We start from the raw sequence: 16,352 nt of genomic DNA, 5'->3' as shown, positions 1-16,352 counted from the left end.
AGTATGGGCTCTAAAAAAGACCTAAATATGCACAGCTTAGTTAAGCAATGACAAAGGGAAAACATGATTATAGTGCACACATAATTGAGGGGTGTAAACACCACAGAGGGAGATAAATTATTTACAGTGCTACAAGTAAATAGAAGTGGGTATAATAGGATGAAATCATTAAAGGGAATTTGGACTGAATATCAGGAAAGTCTTCCTGACAGCAAAATCTCTTAGGCTTTGAACAATTTCTCAAGTGAAGGGGGTGGAAAATCCTGTCATTGGGAATATTTAAAGCTCGGCTAGACAAAACACTAGAAGTGTATTTGTAGGGAACAATCCTGCATAAGCAATCCTGTATAGGTACTAAATTATGTGGGTTTTTCCTATTCTTAATTTGTAGGATTCTCTGATACATAGTATCTAAAAAGTCTAGTTGTATGTATGCCAAGCCCTGTACATAAGTATGTGCTGTAGTAGAAGACACAATAGTTCTAAAATAGTATACAGCAATATTTATCCTGACAAATTCATAATATGACTGCAAACCCTTTCTCACATAAACAATACTTCTGACTTCAATAGTTAAATGATTAAGACCTAATTGCACGAGTACAGCTTTGGAGGATGGGGCCCATTGAACGTACAGATACCAGACTCTATTTTAACAGCATGCAATCTCTTCTTTGTATAACATTTCAGATTTTAAAAGGGCCTTATATTGTTGTGGCTATCTATCCACCAGTGGCTACTGTCACCTTCAAATCAGCTAGCCAAGTAGCACAATTATTCTGTAATAATGAAGTATGTGAAATTCAAACTCAACCCGAGTTAGGCATTGCTCCTCTTATAATGCCCCCCATTATATTAAAGCTTTGGGAGAGAGAAGAGACTAATGTCACCATAAGCCCTGCATTTAATGAATATTTCACCAAGAAAAAACAAAGTGGGATATATTAAAATACTTTCTTTGGTGTAATGAGAGCAATTAATTATGAACCACTGATAAATTAGTGCATTAAGACATATATTTGAGAAAAATCCAAAATTATTAATGAGGTTCATAGTTTAAACCAATTAGCTATACTATCTTTTATGGTATTGTGTACTAGCAGAAATCTGTAAATCCATACAAATATTTATGACATGTACATTAGTTCAGTATCTCCAAACATTTACGCTTGAAATGATTTCCTCCTGCATAACTCACTTATTGGCTTATTAAATGTCCCCATCTTCTATGTTACACAAAAGACAAACTGGCTTCAACATTTCCTACAATTTTATTTGATTATCTTTTGACTTTCTATGAATATTTTCTATTGTGTAAGTAAATTACACATGACTTACTTTAAAGTGTGTATCAATAGCAAAGTCCTACACATAATATGATCACTTAACATTTTTGTGCAGTTACACAGTTCTAAGAATATTGTTTTCAAATATTTTATTTTATTAATCAATTTGCTATCCTTTAAACACTTGGTTTTTTAATATTAGAGGAGCAAAGAAAACAAAATATGCCAGGGTATTAGACAAAAAGGACTTTTTTTCTTTCTTTCATCTTTAAAATACATTTATATAATCACAAAGAGCAATTAATGACCTAAAGACAGTTTAGAGGGAAAAAAGGCAAGGAAACTGATAGCAATCAGATTTGACAATGATTTCAGTAATTCAGTCTCATGAAAAGCAGCAGGAAAGGAGCTGCTTCATCCATGCCTGACAGTGCGAAGCAGGAAGTGTAAGAATGTAAAAACAAAGTATTCCTTTTACATTAAAAATAAAAGCTCTATTTCATTTCACAGGTATACTTAATTCCACATACAAACAGACAATATGGATGAGTAGACCCTGGAGGCAGGGGTGGACAGATCACAAAAAGGTCAAAAATCTACCCAAACACCACCACAAAGCAAAGCAACACACCAGCAAGCATTGTTTCTTGTTTCAGTTATCTCCTATCAGCTTCATCCTAAGTATATATTCCTTAAATGTGAATGGTGAAAATGAGCCCAAACGTACAATAATATATGGAATAAAACTAGACCATCAAGATAGAATATCACATAACAAAACCTCCCCCAAATCATTGTAAACGTCATAGGAAATGGACAACAACATGAAAAGTTAAGATGCCTTTAGCTTTCCTGACATGGCCATAACCCAGCCTGAAACAGTCTCTTTACTTTGCAGATATTGTTCTCTTTTTCTCTGATCAACTCAGAAGGGTGATGAAATTCAAAATGTCATTCTTGCAATTTGGGACTAATACAAGCATGTGGGAGATCTAGGTACACTGGTTTCTCACAAATCACATCAATAACCTTGGAAGAAGTTTTCTAAACTTCCTGATTAACATTTCTTGTAGCTGAAACTTTTTCAAATGAAGACATTTGTCTTAGAGTTTCCATGTACAAAATAAGGCTCTAGATACCAGTTAGATATGTGAAAAATATAAACAATGGACACATCTTTATGTTCAGTGTCTTTAAAGAGACAATGTCCTTAGTCTTATTTACTACTAGATATGTTTTCCAAAAGAGATTTTTAAAACAAACAAACAAACACAAACACACACACACACACACACAGAGTTTGATGAGTCATGTATTATCAGAGGGATGTTTTCATGTCTGTATCATTGCAAAATAAACCTATTAATTACATTTACTTCTCACCAACTAATCTGGGATGAACTACTTTTAAAAAATGTCTAATTCTACAAGAAGAGTGTTACAAAAAAAATTTGTTCACAACAGACCTAATTGGTGAATATATTTATTTCTCCTTTTCTGTGTATATTTTTAATCACCTTTGCACGGAAGGACCTATCAGCTCCTGAGCAGATGACATAGCTGAAAAGTTTAAACCTTATCAAAAACAGGATATGAGATTATTTAAAAAAAAAGAATTCAAAAAGAAAAGTTTGTACCCCAGCCCTGCATTGTGAAGAGATAAAATATCCTTTTGCACAATCCACCAACTATGGATGCTGATCTTATTTGAATTTTAATGGGCTGATGTAGATAGAACCCCTTCTTAGAGCAGTTTTTATTACATATATACAGATGCATTTAAATATCTAGAACGATAGATTGATTGTTTCCCTTCCAGTGTAACTCGATCACCATTGAACTCAACCCCAAAAAAAAGGGGGTGGGGGTGGGGTGGGGGGAGAAGATGGGAGACAAAAGTTGGTCTTACTTGGTGTACAAAAACATCAACTGGAGACTCCAAAGGGTTTCCTTCCCGGTTGATCATGGAGATGAACCCGAATCCCATTCGCACATTGAACCACTTGCAATGGCCTGTTCCATGCAAAACCTGAGATTCCTCCTCTTCCTGCTCTGGCAACTTCCCGGGCTCGTCTCCACCTTTACTCGCCCCTGCTGAGGAGGGGGAAAAAAACACACACACACACACACACGATGCAAAGCAAAGAGTTAAATTCTGGTAAACGTCCTTTGCCTTGTACAAAGGGATTGCTCAGAGGGGAGAAAAACAACCACCCCCACACACCCGCACATTACAAAATCAACCCGTTTTCTTTCCCTGCACAGAAAACCATTTAAAAAAAGCACACAACCCAAAAAGCAGCCAGGGTAACAGAGAGGAAACCCAGCATATGCTCGCTCTCTGTCGCCCGGAACAGCCCACGTTTCTGTATATACGTGTATTTTTCCATTTTACGCCGACTTTCAGCCATACTACACCACAGAACGCGATACTTTACTTGAATATTGCTGGTTTAGGACCGATCCCATTTTCCAACAGAAATGCTCAGCTAAATTATTATCTTCTTGCAAAGCGCGGGTGGGGGTGGAGAGGGAATGAGCAAAAAAGGGGCAGATTGCACAACAACGTGTTATTGCACATACAGCGGCGGATCCAGTACTATTTTCCAACGTGCATCCACCCCCCCCCCCCTTGGAACCACTTTCAGTTAAAGTTGGGGGGACAGGTGTACAAACGTTTTCGCATCCCACCACTGAAACTGTGCTTAATCGTACAGGAACAATTCAAACAATAGCCCCATGAAAGCTTTTCAAGTTGTGTGAATCGGTGTGGGCGGTACGGAACATTTTTGGAAATCCGTAACAATAGGTTTGTAGAAAGCCCCTTTGCGCGATCCGATTAAAAAAAAAAAAAGAAAAGAATGGTGCCTAGTGGGGTTAATAAAGAGGAGGAGGGGGAGGGGAAGAGAGCGAGAGAGAGAAAAATAATAGAAAAACAATAGAATAAGAAAATTAACCTTCGGCCATGTTGCCCCACGGGCCCTCTGCTCCAAACTCGTGAGATGAAAACTTTCCCTTTGGATCGAAGTGGTCTTCTGCATCAATCTAACATCCTGATTTTGAACGATCACAAATTTAGCTCGCATGGTCTAATGTGCTTTCCCTCTTTTGATTTTTCCCCTTCTCTCTCCCTCAGTTTCTGGCCCCCTACGCACACGTGACTTTGTCAATTACATGCTTTCTTGCGACTAATTTCACATCAGATCCTTAAGGGGTTGGCAAGAGTCTGAAGTAGCCAATCGCCATTTCAACTTAGGCTGACACACCAAAATAATTTATGAATGAACAAGAAAATTCAAATACGAACTTGTCTTACAGCTACTTTGCACACTCCACGGGAAATCAAGATGACGTATTTGGGGGGTTTCTGTGCGCGTGTGTATTTACACATATGTGTAGAGATACACGTATAGCTACATATGGAGTTACATCCCATCCCTAGACATACAACTGAGATTTTATATATGTATATATATATATACTGTCATAGGAAGGAGATATATTATGTGAATAGACACACAAATAAGTATACAGGATCACATATACTATGTATGCATGCATAACCATATGTGCACTCTGTACAGATACACATCTTACTACACACATTGCCGTGTGTACAAAAAATATGTACATATTTGCAAGTGTTGCTACTTCCTTAGTAAAAGTGGCATTTAAACACCTTTGAATTATAACTGTATTTTTGCCTTTTAACCTTGTATTTATTTTCTTGTAGACACGTTAGCCAAAATTCGACTGCTTCAGGGAATTTAACACGCTGATCACCTTATTTTAACCTACTTAGGTTGCCAGGAAAACTTTATATGTACTGTACGCAGAAACATATGCACACTTGGGCTCAACATATACACAGAGAATCGCTGATGTTCCTCCCTTTGTTTCACATGACTATTTCATATTCAAAGGAAACGCGTACCGGAAACGCGATATCACCTTAATATGGTTCAGAATGCGTTGAGGTTTAGCGTTTCAAAACATTTTTGGAGGGGGACGGGGCGAGGGATTGCACTTCACAGGTTTCTCCGCCATCTCTTTCCGGGGGAGGGGATGTGATTAATGACTTCCTAAATAAGAGCCCAGTTTTCAAGCCTAGCATTAGAGTGAACCTCAATCAGCAGCGATTGTTCTCCAGGAGCATGGTGGAGGAGGAGGAGAGGCTGAAAGAGAACAGGAGGATTTGCTAGGGAGGAGGAAGACAAAAAAAAAAAAAAAACACCAGGAGGAAGAAGACAAAGAGAAGAGGAATAATGCTGGCCTGGAGACTGCACTTTTAAATCTCCACTACTAGTGGGTGGGAGAGTCAAGCACATAAAAGAAAAAAAAAATCTAACTGGCTTGATACAGCTTTCACGTGTTCCTTCACGAATTCCCTAGGCATTGGACCTCTCTCAGGTATACAAGTAGGAAAGAACAATGTGTTATTTCTACTACTGTACTTCGCGTCCCAGGTATTTCAAATAATAGGTTTTAATATGTTAAGAAAAAATACTTATCAAAAATGCCTATTTCCTTCCTTTTCTTCCTGGGGAAGAACATGGATAAATATACAGTATATGTTTGGGTAGGCATGAAAAATATAAAATCACATTGCCCATTTTTTCTTGTCAGTAAACATCCTATTCACAGGCACTACACAATCATAAACTAAGGTTTGGTGACACTTCTGCCCCTGTAACATTTAAAAGGTAGTTTATACCTTGTTAAAATCCGAGGACACTGGTTTAAATTATTTTCTGATTATTTTCTGGCATTACCCCTCCTGTCCCATCCACACAAACATAAATAAATAAAAAGCCAAAACAACAAACTGTGATCCCCCCAGATCTTGTATAATTGTGTTTTATAAAATTTCAAAGCACTTGCTGTTTCAGTCTGCCCAATTAAGCAAACCCCCTTTGCTCTGATAGGCCTGTTTACTCTTTTTGTTGCTTTTCAGGAAAGTGTATAAATCGCTCTCCTTTGTCTTTAATTTCTGTTTGAAATAACAAGGTGCCCAGTTGAACGTTTGGTAAAAAGAGAAGGGGGTGGGCAAAAGTGTAAAAATACAAGCAATCTGGCAAGTGGAGCAGAAGCTCTAAATCCTGAAATTCCTTTGCAGTCTTCAACCGTAAATTTCCTATAGGTTATTTCAACAGCGGAGGTCGACTTCCTACACTGACCTGCCTTTACACATTTGTGCAATAAACCATTCCTTTTTTCGTTTCCACTTCCTAATAAATGCAATTATTTTACTAAGTTAAATCAGTATTCAACTCGCTTTATCTACGTGAAAGATTAAAAACTAAATATTTCATATATATATATATATGAACTACTATATATAATTTCAATTCTGATATAATCAATGGAAAAATAAAAGCAGGGCAGCTGGAGAGAACAAATATTTAAAGCGTTTTTCTGCAAAAAGATTGAAAACGAATGTAGTGTATATATGAAAATATCTATCAACTATTTGATATGTCTACCAAAACCAGGAGGCATCTATATATATATATGATTTTTTAAAATAGTATCTGTTATAAGAGTCTGTATTTTTCTCAGATTGGTCTCCTCTATCCGCATTTGGCTGAAAAATGCTATGGAGACTAGACTCTTGGGTTTACTGATACTGGACACAAATAAGTTGACCCAGGTTGTTGGTTTTTTTATGGAGAAACTGTCCTTTGTTTCCAGATAGTTTGATATTTTTTAAAGCAATACAGTATTATGCTTTTTATCAGAGTAAAGGGAGGAGTGTGAAAACAGCAAAAGAAAGCTGAATGCAAGTATAAGAGATAGTTGAAAGGATTTCCTACATTACAAAATAAATGCTGATTGTGTAAATTACGCGTGTTGTGAAGGGGGGAGATTTGCAAGTGGTCTTTACTGAGATTTCCAGGCCTCCAGTATTACTGGAATTAAGGCTGGGGTCACCGGACTGGTCACTGGTGTCAGATGTTATCGACTCATTCATTTCCTGCAAAGGACATCAGCCTTTCAAGTTTTGTGGAAGGTAGAGAGCTGTTGCCAGCTGGGAACTCTCAAAAACCTTCCAAAATTCATTCACAAACAATCGGCCACAAACACCCACTTCTTTTTTTAAGCAGACCCAGGTTGGGGGAATTCCAGGATCATGGTCATATTTCAGGCGTTAGAAAGATGCCGCTGTCTTTAACATCGACTTGCTCTCCCCACAGAAAACATGCTTTTTCGTTGAGATAATTACACGGAGAAAGAAACGTATTCATGAAGCTGTCCCAAGACTCCTTTGGCATCAAAACGGCCCGAGCTCTGGGTGCCTGTTTTCTAATTTGTCATGTTTCTAAAACTTCTCTGGTTTTAATTTTTTTCTCATTTCCGATTTCTTTTAACACCCTTTTCCACTCCTCCCACCTCCATGTATTTGGATCAAAACTCATGTTTAACACTGTGAAAACTGAGCTCTTAAGATAACTTCGATTTACCATGTTTTGAAAACACTTTGTAGTTTTGCTCAGGTCGCTAATCAAGAAAAGCAGGAGCGCGCGCCCCTGCCATTGCCCTGTGATAACCACATCGAAAAGGGGGTGGGGGCTTCTCTTTTTGAACTATTATCATCACTCAGAGCTGGAAGCCCCGTGTTCCCCTCCCCCGACGGCCCATTTCACTCAACCGTGCCGGTGTGGCTGTGGGGGAAGAGGGAGCCCGCGCGCGCCGCGCTTGGTGTCCTTTATTTTCGTGCAGATCAGACGTGCCTGGTGCTTGGTGCGATGGTCTCTATTAAAACCAGATCCGCCGCTGCCGCGGTTCTTCCGAAAACGAGGGGGAGGGGCAGCGCCACTGCGGCTGGTCAGGTCAAGTCACCCACCCATCTCTCCTCCCCCACGTGGAGCCCGGTTCCAGGACCTGGCTGAGGGGCGCTCCTGGCTTTGCCTCGGAACTCACCCGCTTGGCAGGGACCAGACGCGACGGCGCCCTCCAAGCCTGGCCCCACGTGAGAGCCGGTGGACTCCCGCCTTTCGGGCACCTCCTGGTTCTAGCCAACCCGGGTCTGCTTCCACCCAGCCAGCCAACTTTCTGCCCCTCGCCACGTGAGGGGGATCCGCAAGGTCCCGCCCGAGCCGCGCTAAGCGGAGTGGACCTGTCACGGCGTGGTTCACGGTGGCTTTCTCATTGGCGCGGTGGGGCCGCCCAGTCCAGCCCCTTCGGCTCCAGGGAGAGCCCGTCCTCTCCAGGTTGTTACCGGCAGGGATGCCCCCGGGAAGTTGCATGTTTGAGGAAAAAGCTCTCCTGGGATGGCGAATTCCCCACTCCCAGAACCTGCTCCCTGCTAGGAAGATCGGGTCTGTCCCAGTGGATCTAGGTAACGCTGCCAACCTTAGAGATGGTTTCAGAGTAGCAGCCATGTTAGTCTGTATCCGCAAAAAGAACAGGAGGACTTGTGGCACCTTAGAGACTAACCAATTTATTTGAGCGTAAGCTTTGATGCATCCGATGAAGTGAGCTGTAACCCACGAAAGCTTACGCTCAGATAAATTGGTTAGTCTCTAAGGTGCCACAAATCCTCCTGTTCTTTAGTTTTGGAGATTCCTCCTGAGCCCTCACGTTAGGAACCCAGAGTCTGTGTGTCGGGGAAATAACACCTTCTCCCTCCCTCCCCGCCCCCCTCCACACCGTGTTTCTCTTCACAATCAGACTGCTCGGTCGGGGCTGTAGTATATCGGGTGTCGTGTCATGTCGAACGGTTTCATTAGAGGAGTTGCAAGGGGGTAAGATCACGGCGTGAGAGAAAAATCAGCGGTGCAAAGGCTCTTCGAGCCCATGGTCACACCTGCAGCGCAGGCGCCAAAATTGTCCTCTGGTTCCTTCTCCGCTGCAGCCTGGGCAGGGGGTTTCCTCGGCACCCCAGCGTTCATTAGAAACGGGGCCAGGGCAATGATCTCCTTTCTCACACGCACTTCTTTTTTTTTAACCCTCAGCGTTAGTTTTTCCGGGAGAGTTTTCTGGGATCATTAATGCATTCCATGCATTAATTTGAAATGCAAGAGAGGTTGGTATGGCTGCTTTTCATATTCAAATCTTCATTATGTGAAGATCCCAATTATTACCTATATAATCCCTCCACCGCAACCACTTTCCATTATTGACCCGCAATAACGACCACTTCAAGCTGGCTAGCTGTCTGTGTTGCAAAGACTGCCTGTCCTGTTGGATCTAGGTAGCTCTGTCAATTTTACTTGTTCCTTTAGCTTTGAAGACTCCTCCTTAGCTGCCCTCATGTCAGGAAACGTGGGCTGTGTGTGGAAAAACAGCGAGAGGAAATTTAACAACGCCCTAAATCAGCTATAGCGGTTTCAATGAATAAAACACTTTTTTTAAAAAAGGGGGGGATTTTTCTTCCTTTCCCCATTTCACTATTGTTTACGGTGATTTCCTTATCCCTTTCGAAGACTCCGATGTCCCGACTATAAAAGTTAACACCTGTAAATAACGTCAGGGGTGGGTGGGTGTGTGTGTGTGTGTGTGTGTGTGTGTGTGTGTAGTTTCCGAGTAACAGCCGTGTTAGTCTGTATTCGCAAAAAGAAAAGGAGGACTTGTGGCACCTTAGAGACTAACCAATTTATTTGAGCATAAGCTTTCGTGAGGTTATGCTCAAATAAATTTGTTAGTCTCTAAGGTGCCACAAGTCCTCCTTTTCTTTTTGTGTGTGTAAGCTTATACTTCTTAACCGACGATGCTTCTTAGACTTATTTTAAAATTTAAATTAAATAAACCTCGTTACGATTGAATCGTTCTCTCCATAATTATAAACTACGAAAAATTCAAACATACACTTGTATACATCTATGAATATTAAGTGACTAACATTTTATGTCAATACCGTCACTATTTACACGTTTTTAATTATTTTATTGTTAATTATCGATTAGTTTAACGGACCGTTAAATATTTCCATTGTTTTCCAAAAGTTATTAAATACTTAATCATAAAAATTGGTAGTTTTTTCTGCCATTTGTATTTTGTACAAGTTGTTATAGAAAGTTGACGTCACACTGCAGTGGAAAATACTGACGTATATAAAAACTTGATGATGAATTAATTTTTTAAAGGATGTGTCACATCTCAAGGAGGTAGCTGAATGATTGGAATATACCTAAAGTTTATTTTAAATCTGAACTTTTAATATGTTAACAAATATTTATGAACCATGATTTTCTCCTCATTCCTGACTAAAATATTCCATATCTTAAAGCCTGTGTTTTATTTTTTTCGTCCATAGGTGGTGTTATTTTAATTAATAACCAGAGTCTGGGGGAGGAAGGTTTAAAATAGGTGATTTGAAATATTTGATAGTAAAAAAATAAAATGAATGTTGATACCAAAAGTGATACTGTAAACATTCTGGAATAGCTAACAATGCACTCTGCATTTTTGCCTGTAATTCTGATGGTTTGGAGAGGCATTATTAAAATACCAGAAACTGCTCTAATCCTAGATGTAATCCAAGGGCATTAGGACATTGAGAGCCCTTCCAGAGCTCACTGCAGGCTGTGGCCTCATGTACATTAGCAGTTTTTCAGCTGTGGATTTGCAAGGACTGATAAGGACTGCTTCCATGGTTAGATTTAAGGAGGCGCCACATCAGTAACTTGCGGAAAACGTGGTTATATTTGGAAAACAAGCCCTACAGAAGAGTCCCGCTTTTGTAAGACCACTCACATAAGGAGACATTGTATATGCTTCCCTACATTTCATTTCGGGAACGAAGGAAAGAAAGAGAAGCCTAGAAATTAAAGATTGCAGCTGCTTCTCAAAGCTCGTATTGCTTTTTCAAGTTTCATAGCAATGGCAGTAAACATTGGGTTGAGAGGGAGCGAGAGCGCGGGACTGTGTGTGTTTAAGGCTGTCCCGCCCACTGGCAGGTAGACACACCAGTCTCCGTTACCCATTTTAGTAACAGCACGTGCACATACTACAATATATTGCTACAGAGATTAGGGGACCAACCCTGCTCCCATCTGCAGCCAACAGCAACACTCCCAAACGGAGCAGGATCGGGCCCTAGATGGAGGTAAAATCTGAAGGTGGGTTTGTATTATGTGGTGCATATAAATACATATGCAGCTCTCCATTGTACAGAGACGCTGGATGCTATGGACGCTTGTTGCCCACTGACTATTCTGAACGGCTATATCTGACCAAAGCCATTGCCTTAAGCACAAGATGTAGCTCGTGATTAAGCATGCACGGAATTCCCAGCCCATTGTGCCGCGGCGCTGCATAAGCCTCACTCAGCGGTATGTGTTCAGTGCCCCAGGGAGGAGGATAAAGGATCGCACCAGAGGACCCCCGGCCCCTTTTATTTGCTAGTCTGAGTGACGTCAGGAGCACCTTACAGATCCCTAACAGGCATGCGCCTAACAAAAAAGTAGCAACTGGAACAGAGCCAAAAACACTAAACTTCAGTGGGCAACAGGAGAGCACCCAACAACGCTACAGAGCCTGAGCAGGGCTGGACACAGGCTACATACAACTATGCAAACTCTTGAAACCAAGGTAAGCAACAGAATGTGATCACCCCTTCTCCTGACGCGGCTATTGTAGTACATGTTCTAAGGAGCCAGACAGCAGGCAGTGGACAAATGGGGAAACAAAATGGGAATAGCGGGTGTTGCTGTAGGGAGAGTAGTTGGGCAATGAGTTTTCCCAGGTGACCATTTGCAAAGTGAAATACAGGATTTGTTAGCGCAGCTTCCAGGGAATAAAATCAATGGATACTGCCTAATGAAACCTGACCAAGATCAGTGAACTCTGAGGCTTTTTTTTTGTTCTTCTCCAGTTTCATATGCCAAAAACAGTGTTTGGCAACGTATAGTACTGCCTCAAAAATAGATGTAGGTAGGAATTGTCTATGAATGTGAGGACTGTGCGGGATAACATGTTTACATTGCTGCTGCATTAAAAATCAATTTAATATCGCTAAAAGATGGGCACTGATCTTTTACTTGTTGATATGTTTGTTATACAGTACTTAAAACTATTGCGTTTTTTATCATTAATAACTCGACCTGTTAGAGATGGCTGTGACACACCATAGTTCTTCTAATAGTAATTCTGTAATGTATTTCAAGATGTCTTTAAATCCATTATTTAGGCTCACAAGATGACACCTGGGAATGAACATTCTATACTGTCTTTTTGCCCCCAGTCCAGAAAAAAAATCCATTTACAAACCGTTAGACCAATCAAGAATTCCAAAGTCAAACCTTGGAGAAAACTGAATGAAATTCTTTCTTCGAGTCTAATCGCACTTTTCCAGACAGATATTAGCTTCATTACAGTATATTCTGTTGTGACAGTGGGAGGCATAAAGTAGTTATCAAATACCAATTCCCCAATCATATATGAAAAGTCAGCCATGTAAGACTTTATAAAAAAAAAAAAAAAAAGACTGACCTGGTCCCGAGGAGACCTTCTTGAATGACCTCATCGTCTTCTAAGGAACCTAAAATCAGAGAGCTGAAGTCAGTACTAGCCGGCAAATTGTACTAGAGCACAGTATTTAATTACCCCTTCTCCAGTTTAACGGCTCATTAGAAGGCCATAAAATGCCAGGGCTTTGACTCTGTGAAGTGACCTGTAAACTTTTTAACTGTTCGCGACTTACCTAGCTCATCAGAACCACAATTAGATAACCAAGAGGTAACAATCAGCCTGTTACAAAAAAGGGGGGGGGGGGCTTCTCCATTCTTTAAAGGCATTGCCCCATTAATAATCTTTTTATACAAGTTAATGATGAAGTAGACAAATACACGGATTTGCTGGATACTGCAAGGTGTTGTTTTCACTTATCAATATTTCATCGCAATAGGTAACTCAAGTACTAGTGGTTGTTGGCTTTGCCATGCTTAAATTGTATACCTTAAATCATTTTAAAAAATTCAATCAATTTGTGTCTTTACATATACTTCAAAGGAAGTATCTTGGAATAAATTTTTGGTCAAATTGTACTAAACATTATGGGTCATAGTAACAACCTACGAGAATCAGTAGGAAAATGCCTTTCCTTTAATACTAGTAAAATCCCAGAGAATCATTTGCATTTTAAACCAATACTTACAAAGTCTCAATAAATTAACAAAAATATTTGATCAGAGACCAACACACAATATGGCTTTGTTGGTGCTAGATGTATTTCTGGTCCACTTCCAATTAAGCAGGATCTATCTGATTTCATAGCATAATAATGACAGCAAAAATGCCATGCAGTAACATAGTACAGTAGATAGTAAGAGACACTCAAGGAAAGCCACTGACTCTGTTTAGAGTAATCTTGTTGCTCAGGCTGTGCAGATTATTTAGAGCAAGGAAGATTAATAGATTTGAACATACACAAACTCACCTGCTACCAGCCTATGTCCTTTTTGTCTCCCTCTACCTGATTTTTATACACTCTACCTTAAGTAAGACCCATCCAAAGCAAATAAACCACTTCATGTTCTATTTGGATGTGAATCTAAATCTCTTCTTCCTTTAAAGAAAATTGAGATTTTTTGCAATTGGAGATCATGTCCTGACTGTTGATTCTAGCCTTTTCCTACAAATGTGGAATCTCCACCTTCCTTCTCTCACTGTGTGAACAGCCAAAGACAAGTGAGAATCAAATTTCTGTATATTAACTTCTTATCCTCTAGTTAACCCCACTTCTATACAGCATCAGCAACTAGAAAAGGTGATAGCCAGCTTGTTTTCCCTTGCAGTGCAATAACACCAGCAACTGGTCTCCGTTTTGTTTTTTGTTTTTGTTTTTTGTGATCATCTATATCAAGTTTTGTTTTCCAGTAGAGCAGTTTATAAATTTAATATTAAACCTATCCTTCCTTTTACACCTTCAACTATTACAGCCCAATCCCTGTTTTTACTTGTCTCTTCTGCCAACCTGCAGCTGTGTGGCTTTTGTCTCTCGGATTTAGCTACATTATTTATGCAGCATAATGAAATATGCAAACATAGAGTAAGAGATCCTTTCCTGGCTTTGACAAGTGATGTGCTTTAGTTTATGGGAGGATTCAAAATACTTTGGAAAAGAAATATATTAAGAATTGCAGTAACTACCGAATTTGGTACTCTGAAAATTAGATAGGGTTAAAAAAAAAACCTTGTTTTTGTCACTTCATTCAATGTATTTGTAAACATGTATATAAATATGTGGATATCATAAGCATCAGAATAGATTATTATACAGAAAGTAAATGGGATGTAACTGTTCTAAAAGACTTGGTGTTAATTGTTTCTTAATAGGCTATAGAAGTCTTGACATATAATTGTAAGAAATGCTAGCTTATAAAAATAACTTCAAAAGTCTGAACATCTTAATTCTATTAAATTAATTCTTAAAACTGTATAAACAAAAAACTAGTTGTCATATATTCTACTGCATCATAATGAAGCCAATAGGAATTTAGTCACTGCTTTAAATGGGAGCAGGCTTGGGCCCTAAAGCAGCTAATAGTAACAGTGATAGGTTAGTCTTTTCCTACACTTCTTCGGTATAAATATTTCAAGCAAATTGGGATCTGCTAGTGCTGAAATTGAAATTCATATTTAAATAGGCTTCATAATTGCTAATATTTAATAAATGCTAATCAAGGATTATATAATAATCAAGCCTAGTAAGAGGATTTTGGAGAGAAATTATTCTTTGCTTTAAAAGCCTGATTAAATGTCTATAGGCATTTAATCGTAACATGTCTGAGTGGAAACTAGTTGTAGGAATAAAGGGATATTTGAAGATACCATGCAATCATCACAGAACAGGAAATAAAACCTACTCAAGGAGAGTGAAAGTTAAAGTTATAAATTATACCTATGAAATAATCTTTACTTTTGTTACAGATAACACATAAAATAATTTGAGGGGTTTTTTTTCTGCCACTTCATATTGGACAGTGAAAGGCAATAGTATGCCTCCAATCATTCATTTTTCCCCAAAATTCTTAGTGACCAGCAAAATTATACAGTGTTTTGGATTTCACATAATGCAGAGCGTTAATTTAAACAATTTTACTGCCATATGAAAATTGAATGTATAGTAATAGGGTTAGAAAATCAGGTATTTATAGTTTGCCTGTTTACATAGAAAATTGTTTGCTCTATTTCAGAGATTAGCTAGAACAAAAATTTTAAAACAATGAGCCTGCTCCTGCCTCCACTGAAATCCATCAAAATTTGGACATTGATTTTACTGTGAGCAAGAGTGGACTCAATATTTTATTAATATTATATTGTTTAAAACAGTTACAAAATACATCAGAACACAAAAGTAAAATATACAATAATAAAAAGTTACTACTAACTAGTGAGCAAATTTCATATGGGGCAGAAAAAGATACAACATTCCTTTATTTTCTATTTGCAACTCTTATCTAGGATGGATTTTTTTTTTTTAAGGATTTCAGGTGTACCTGTCATAGAAACTGAATTAGATAAATTGTGAACACCTAAATACTACAGGCTGTTTATTTTTAAGAGAAAATGCCAGGTACTCTTAAAAAAAATAAAGACCTTATGGTAACATTAACAAATTTGTTTAAAAACTGTGAATTAAAAAAATATATTTATATATTATATAGTGTATGCTTTACCTTTTGCACTTGATTCAGCTGCTGGACAGTAACACAGACTAATCAGTTTATTTCTGTTTATAGTCACTTCAACTTCTGATTGAGTGCACTAGCAACATGCTGCACTATCTTAGTTGCAAATGCTGCAGAGGAGTGCTAAATCAAACAAATTACCTGACACTTAACAATGCTAAAATGTTTATGAATTTTTAGAAATATCAATAGTTTTAAAACAAAATCCTAAGTGATGGGTCTACACTTCATTAAAAAGTGTTTTTTTTTAAAAGGTATCTGGTATTGTATCCCCTACTTTCTTTTCATATTTCATTAAGTAAGGTACAGAAATCAATTTAAAATATCCCAAAGAAATTGAATTGCATTCTGTAAAATTCAAAACATCTCAAAGTTTGGAAATAAAACACATAGAACAACACTGGAACTGATCCACATCCTCAAACGAATGGCT

General features: G+C 38.7%; 1 protein-coding gene across 2 annotated transcripts in view; it reads right to left on the bottom strand.

The window, feature by feature from the left end:
- Positions 1–16,352, bottom strand: part of LIN28B (lin-28 homolog B) — a 132,011-nt gene that overhangs the window by 108,412 nt on the left and 7,247 nt on the right. The window contains exons 2-3 of one of the 2 annotated variants that reach the window (XM_074948169.1): positions 12,720–12,768; positions 3,196–3,380 (exon numbers count right to left, since the gene is read on the bottom strand). In XM_074948169.1, coding sequence (XP_074804270.1) covers positions 3,196–3,380; positions 12,720–12,753 — 219 coding nt within the window. In that variant the 5' untranslated portion in view covers positions 12,754–12,768. Of the gene's footprint in view, positions 1–3,195; positions 3,381–4,243; positions 4,466–12,719; positions 12,769–16,352 lie in introns of those variants that run through there. The other variant, XM_074948170.1, reaches the window with a different exon arrangement.

Source organism: Natator depressus, chromosome 3 (genome assembly GCF_965152275.1).
Source record: "Natator depressus isolate rNatDep1 chromosome 3, rNatDep2.hap1, whole genome shotgun sequence".
Classification (NCBI taxonomy): domain Eukaryota; kingdom Metazoa; phylum Chordata; order Testudines; family Cheloniidae; genus Natator; species Natator depressus.
This window is presented reverse-complemented; position numbering and strand designations above follow the sequence as displayed.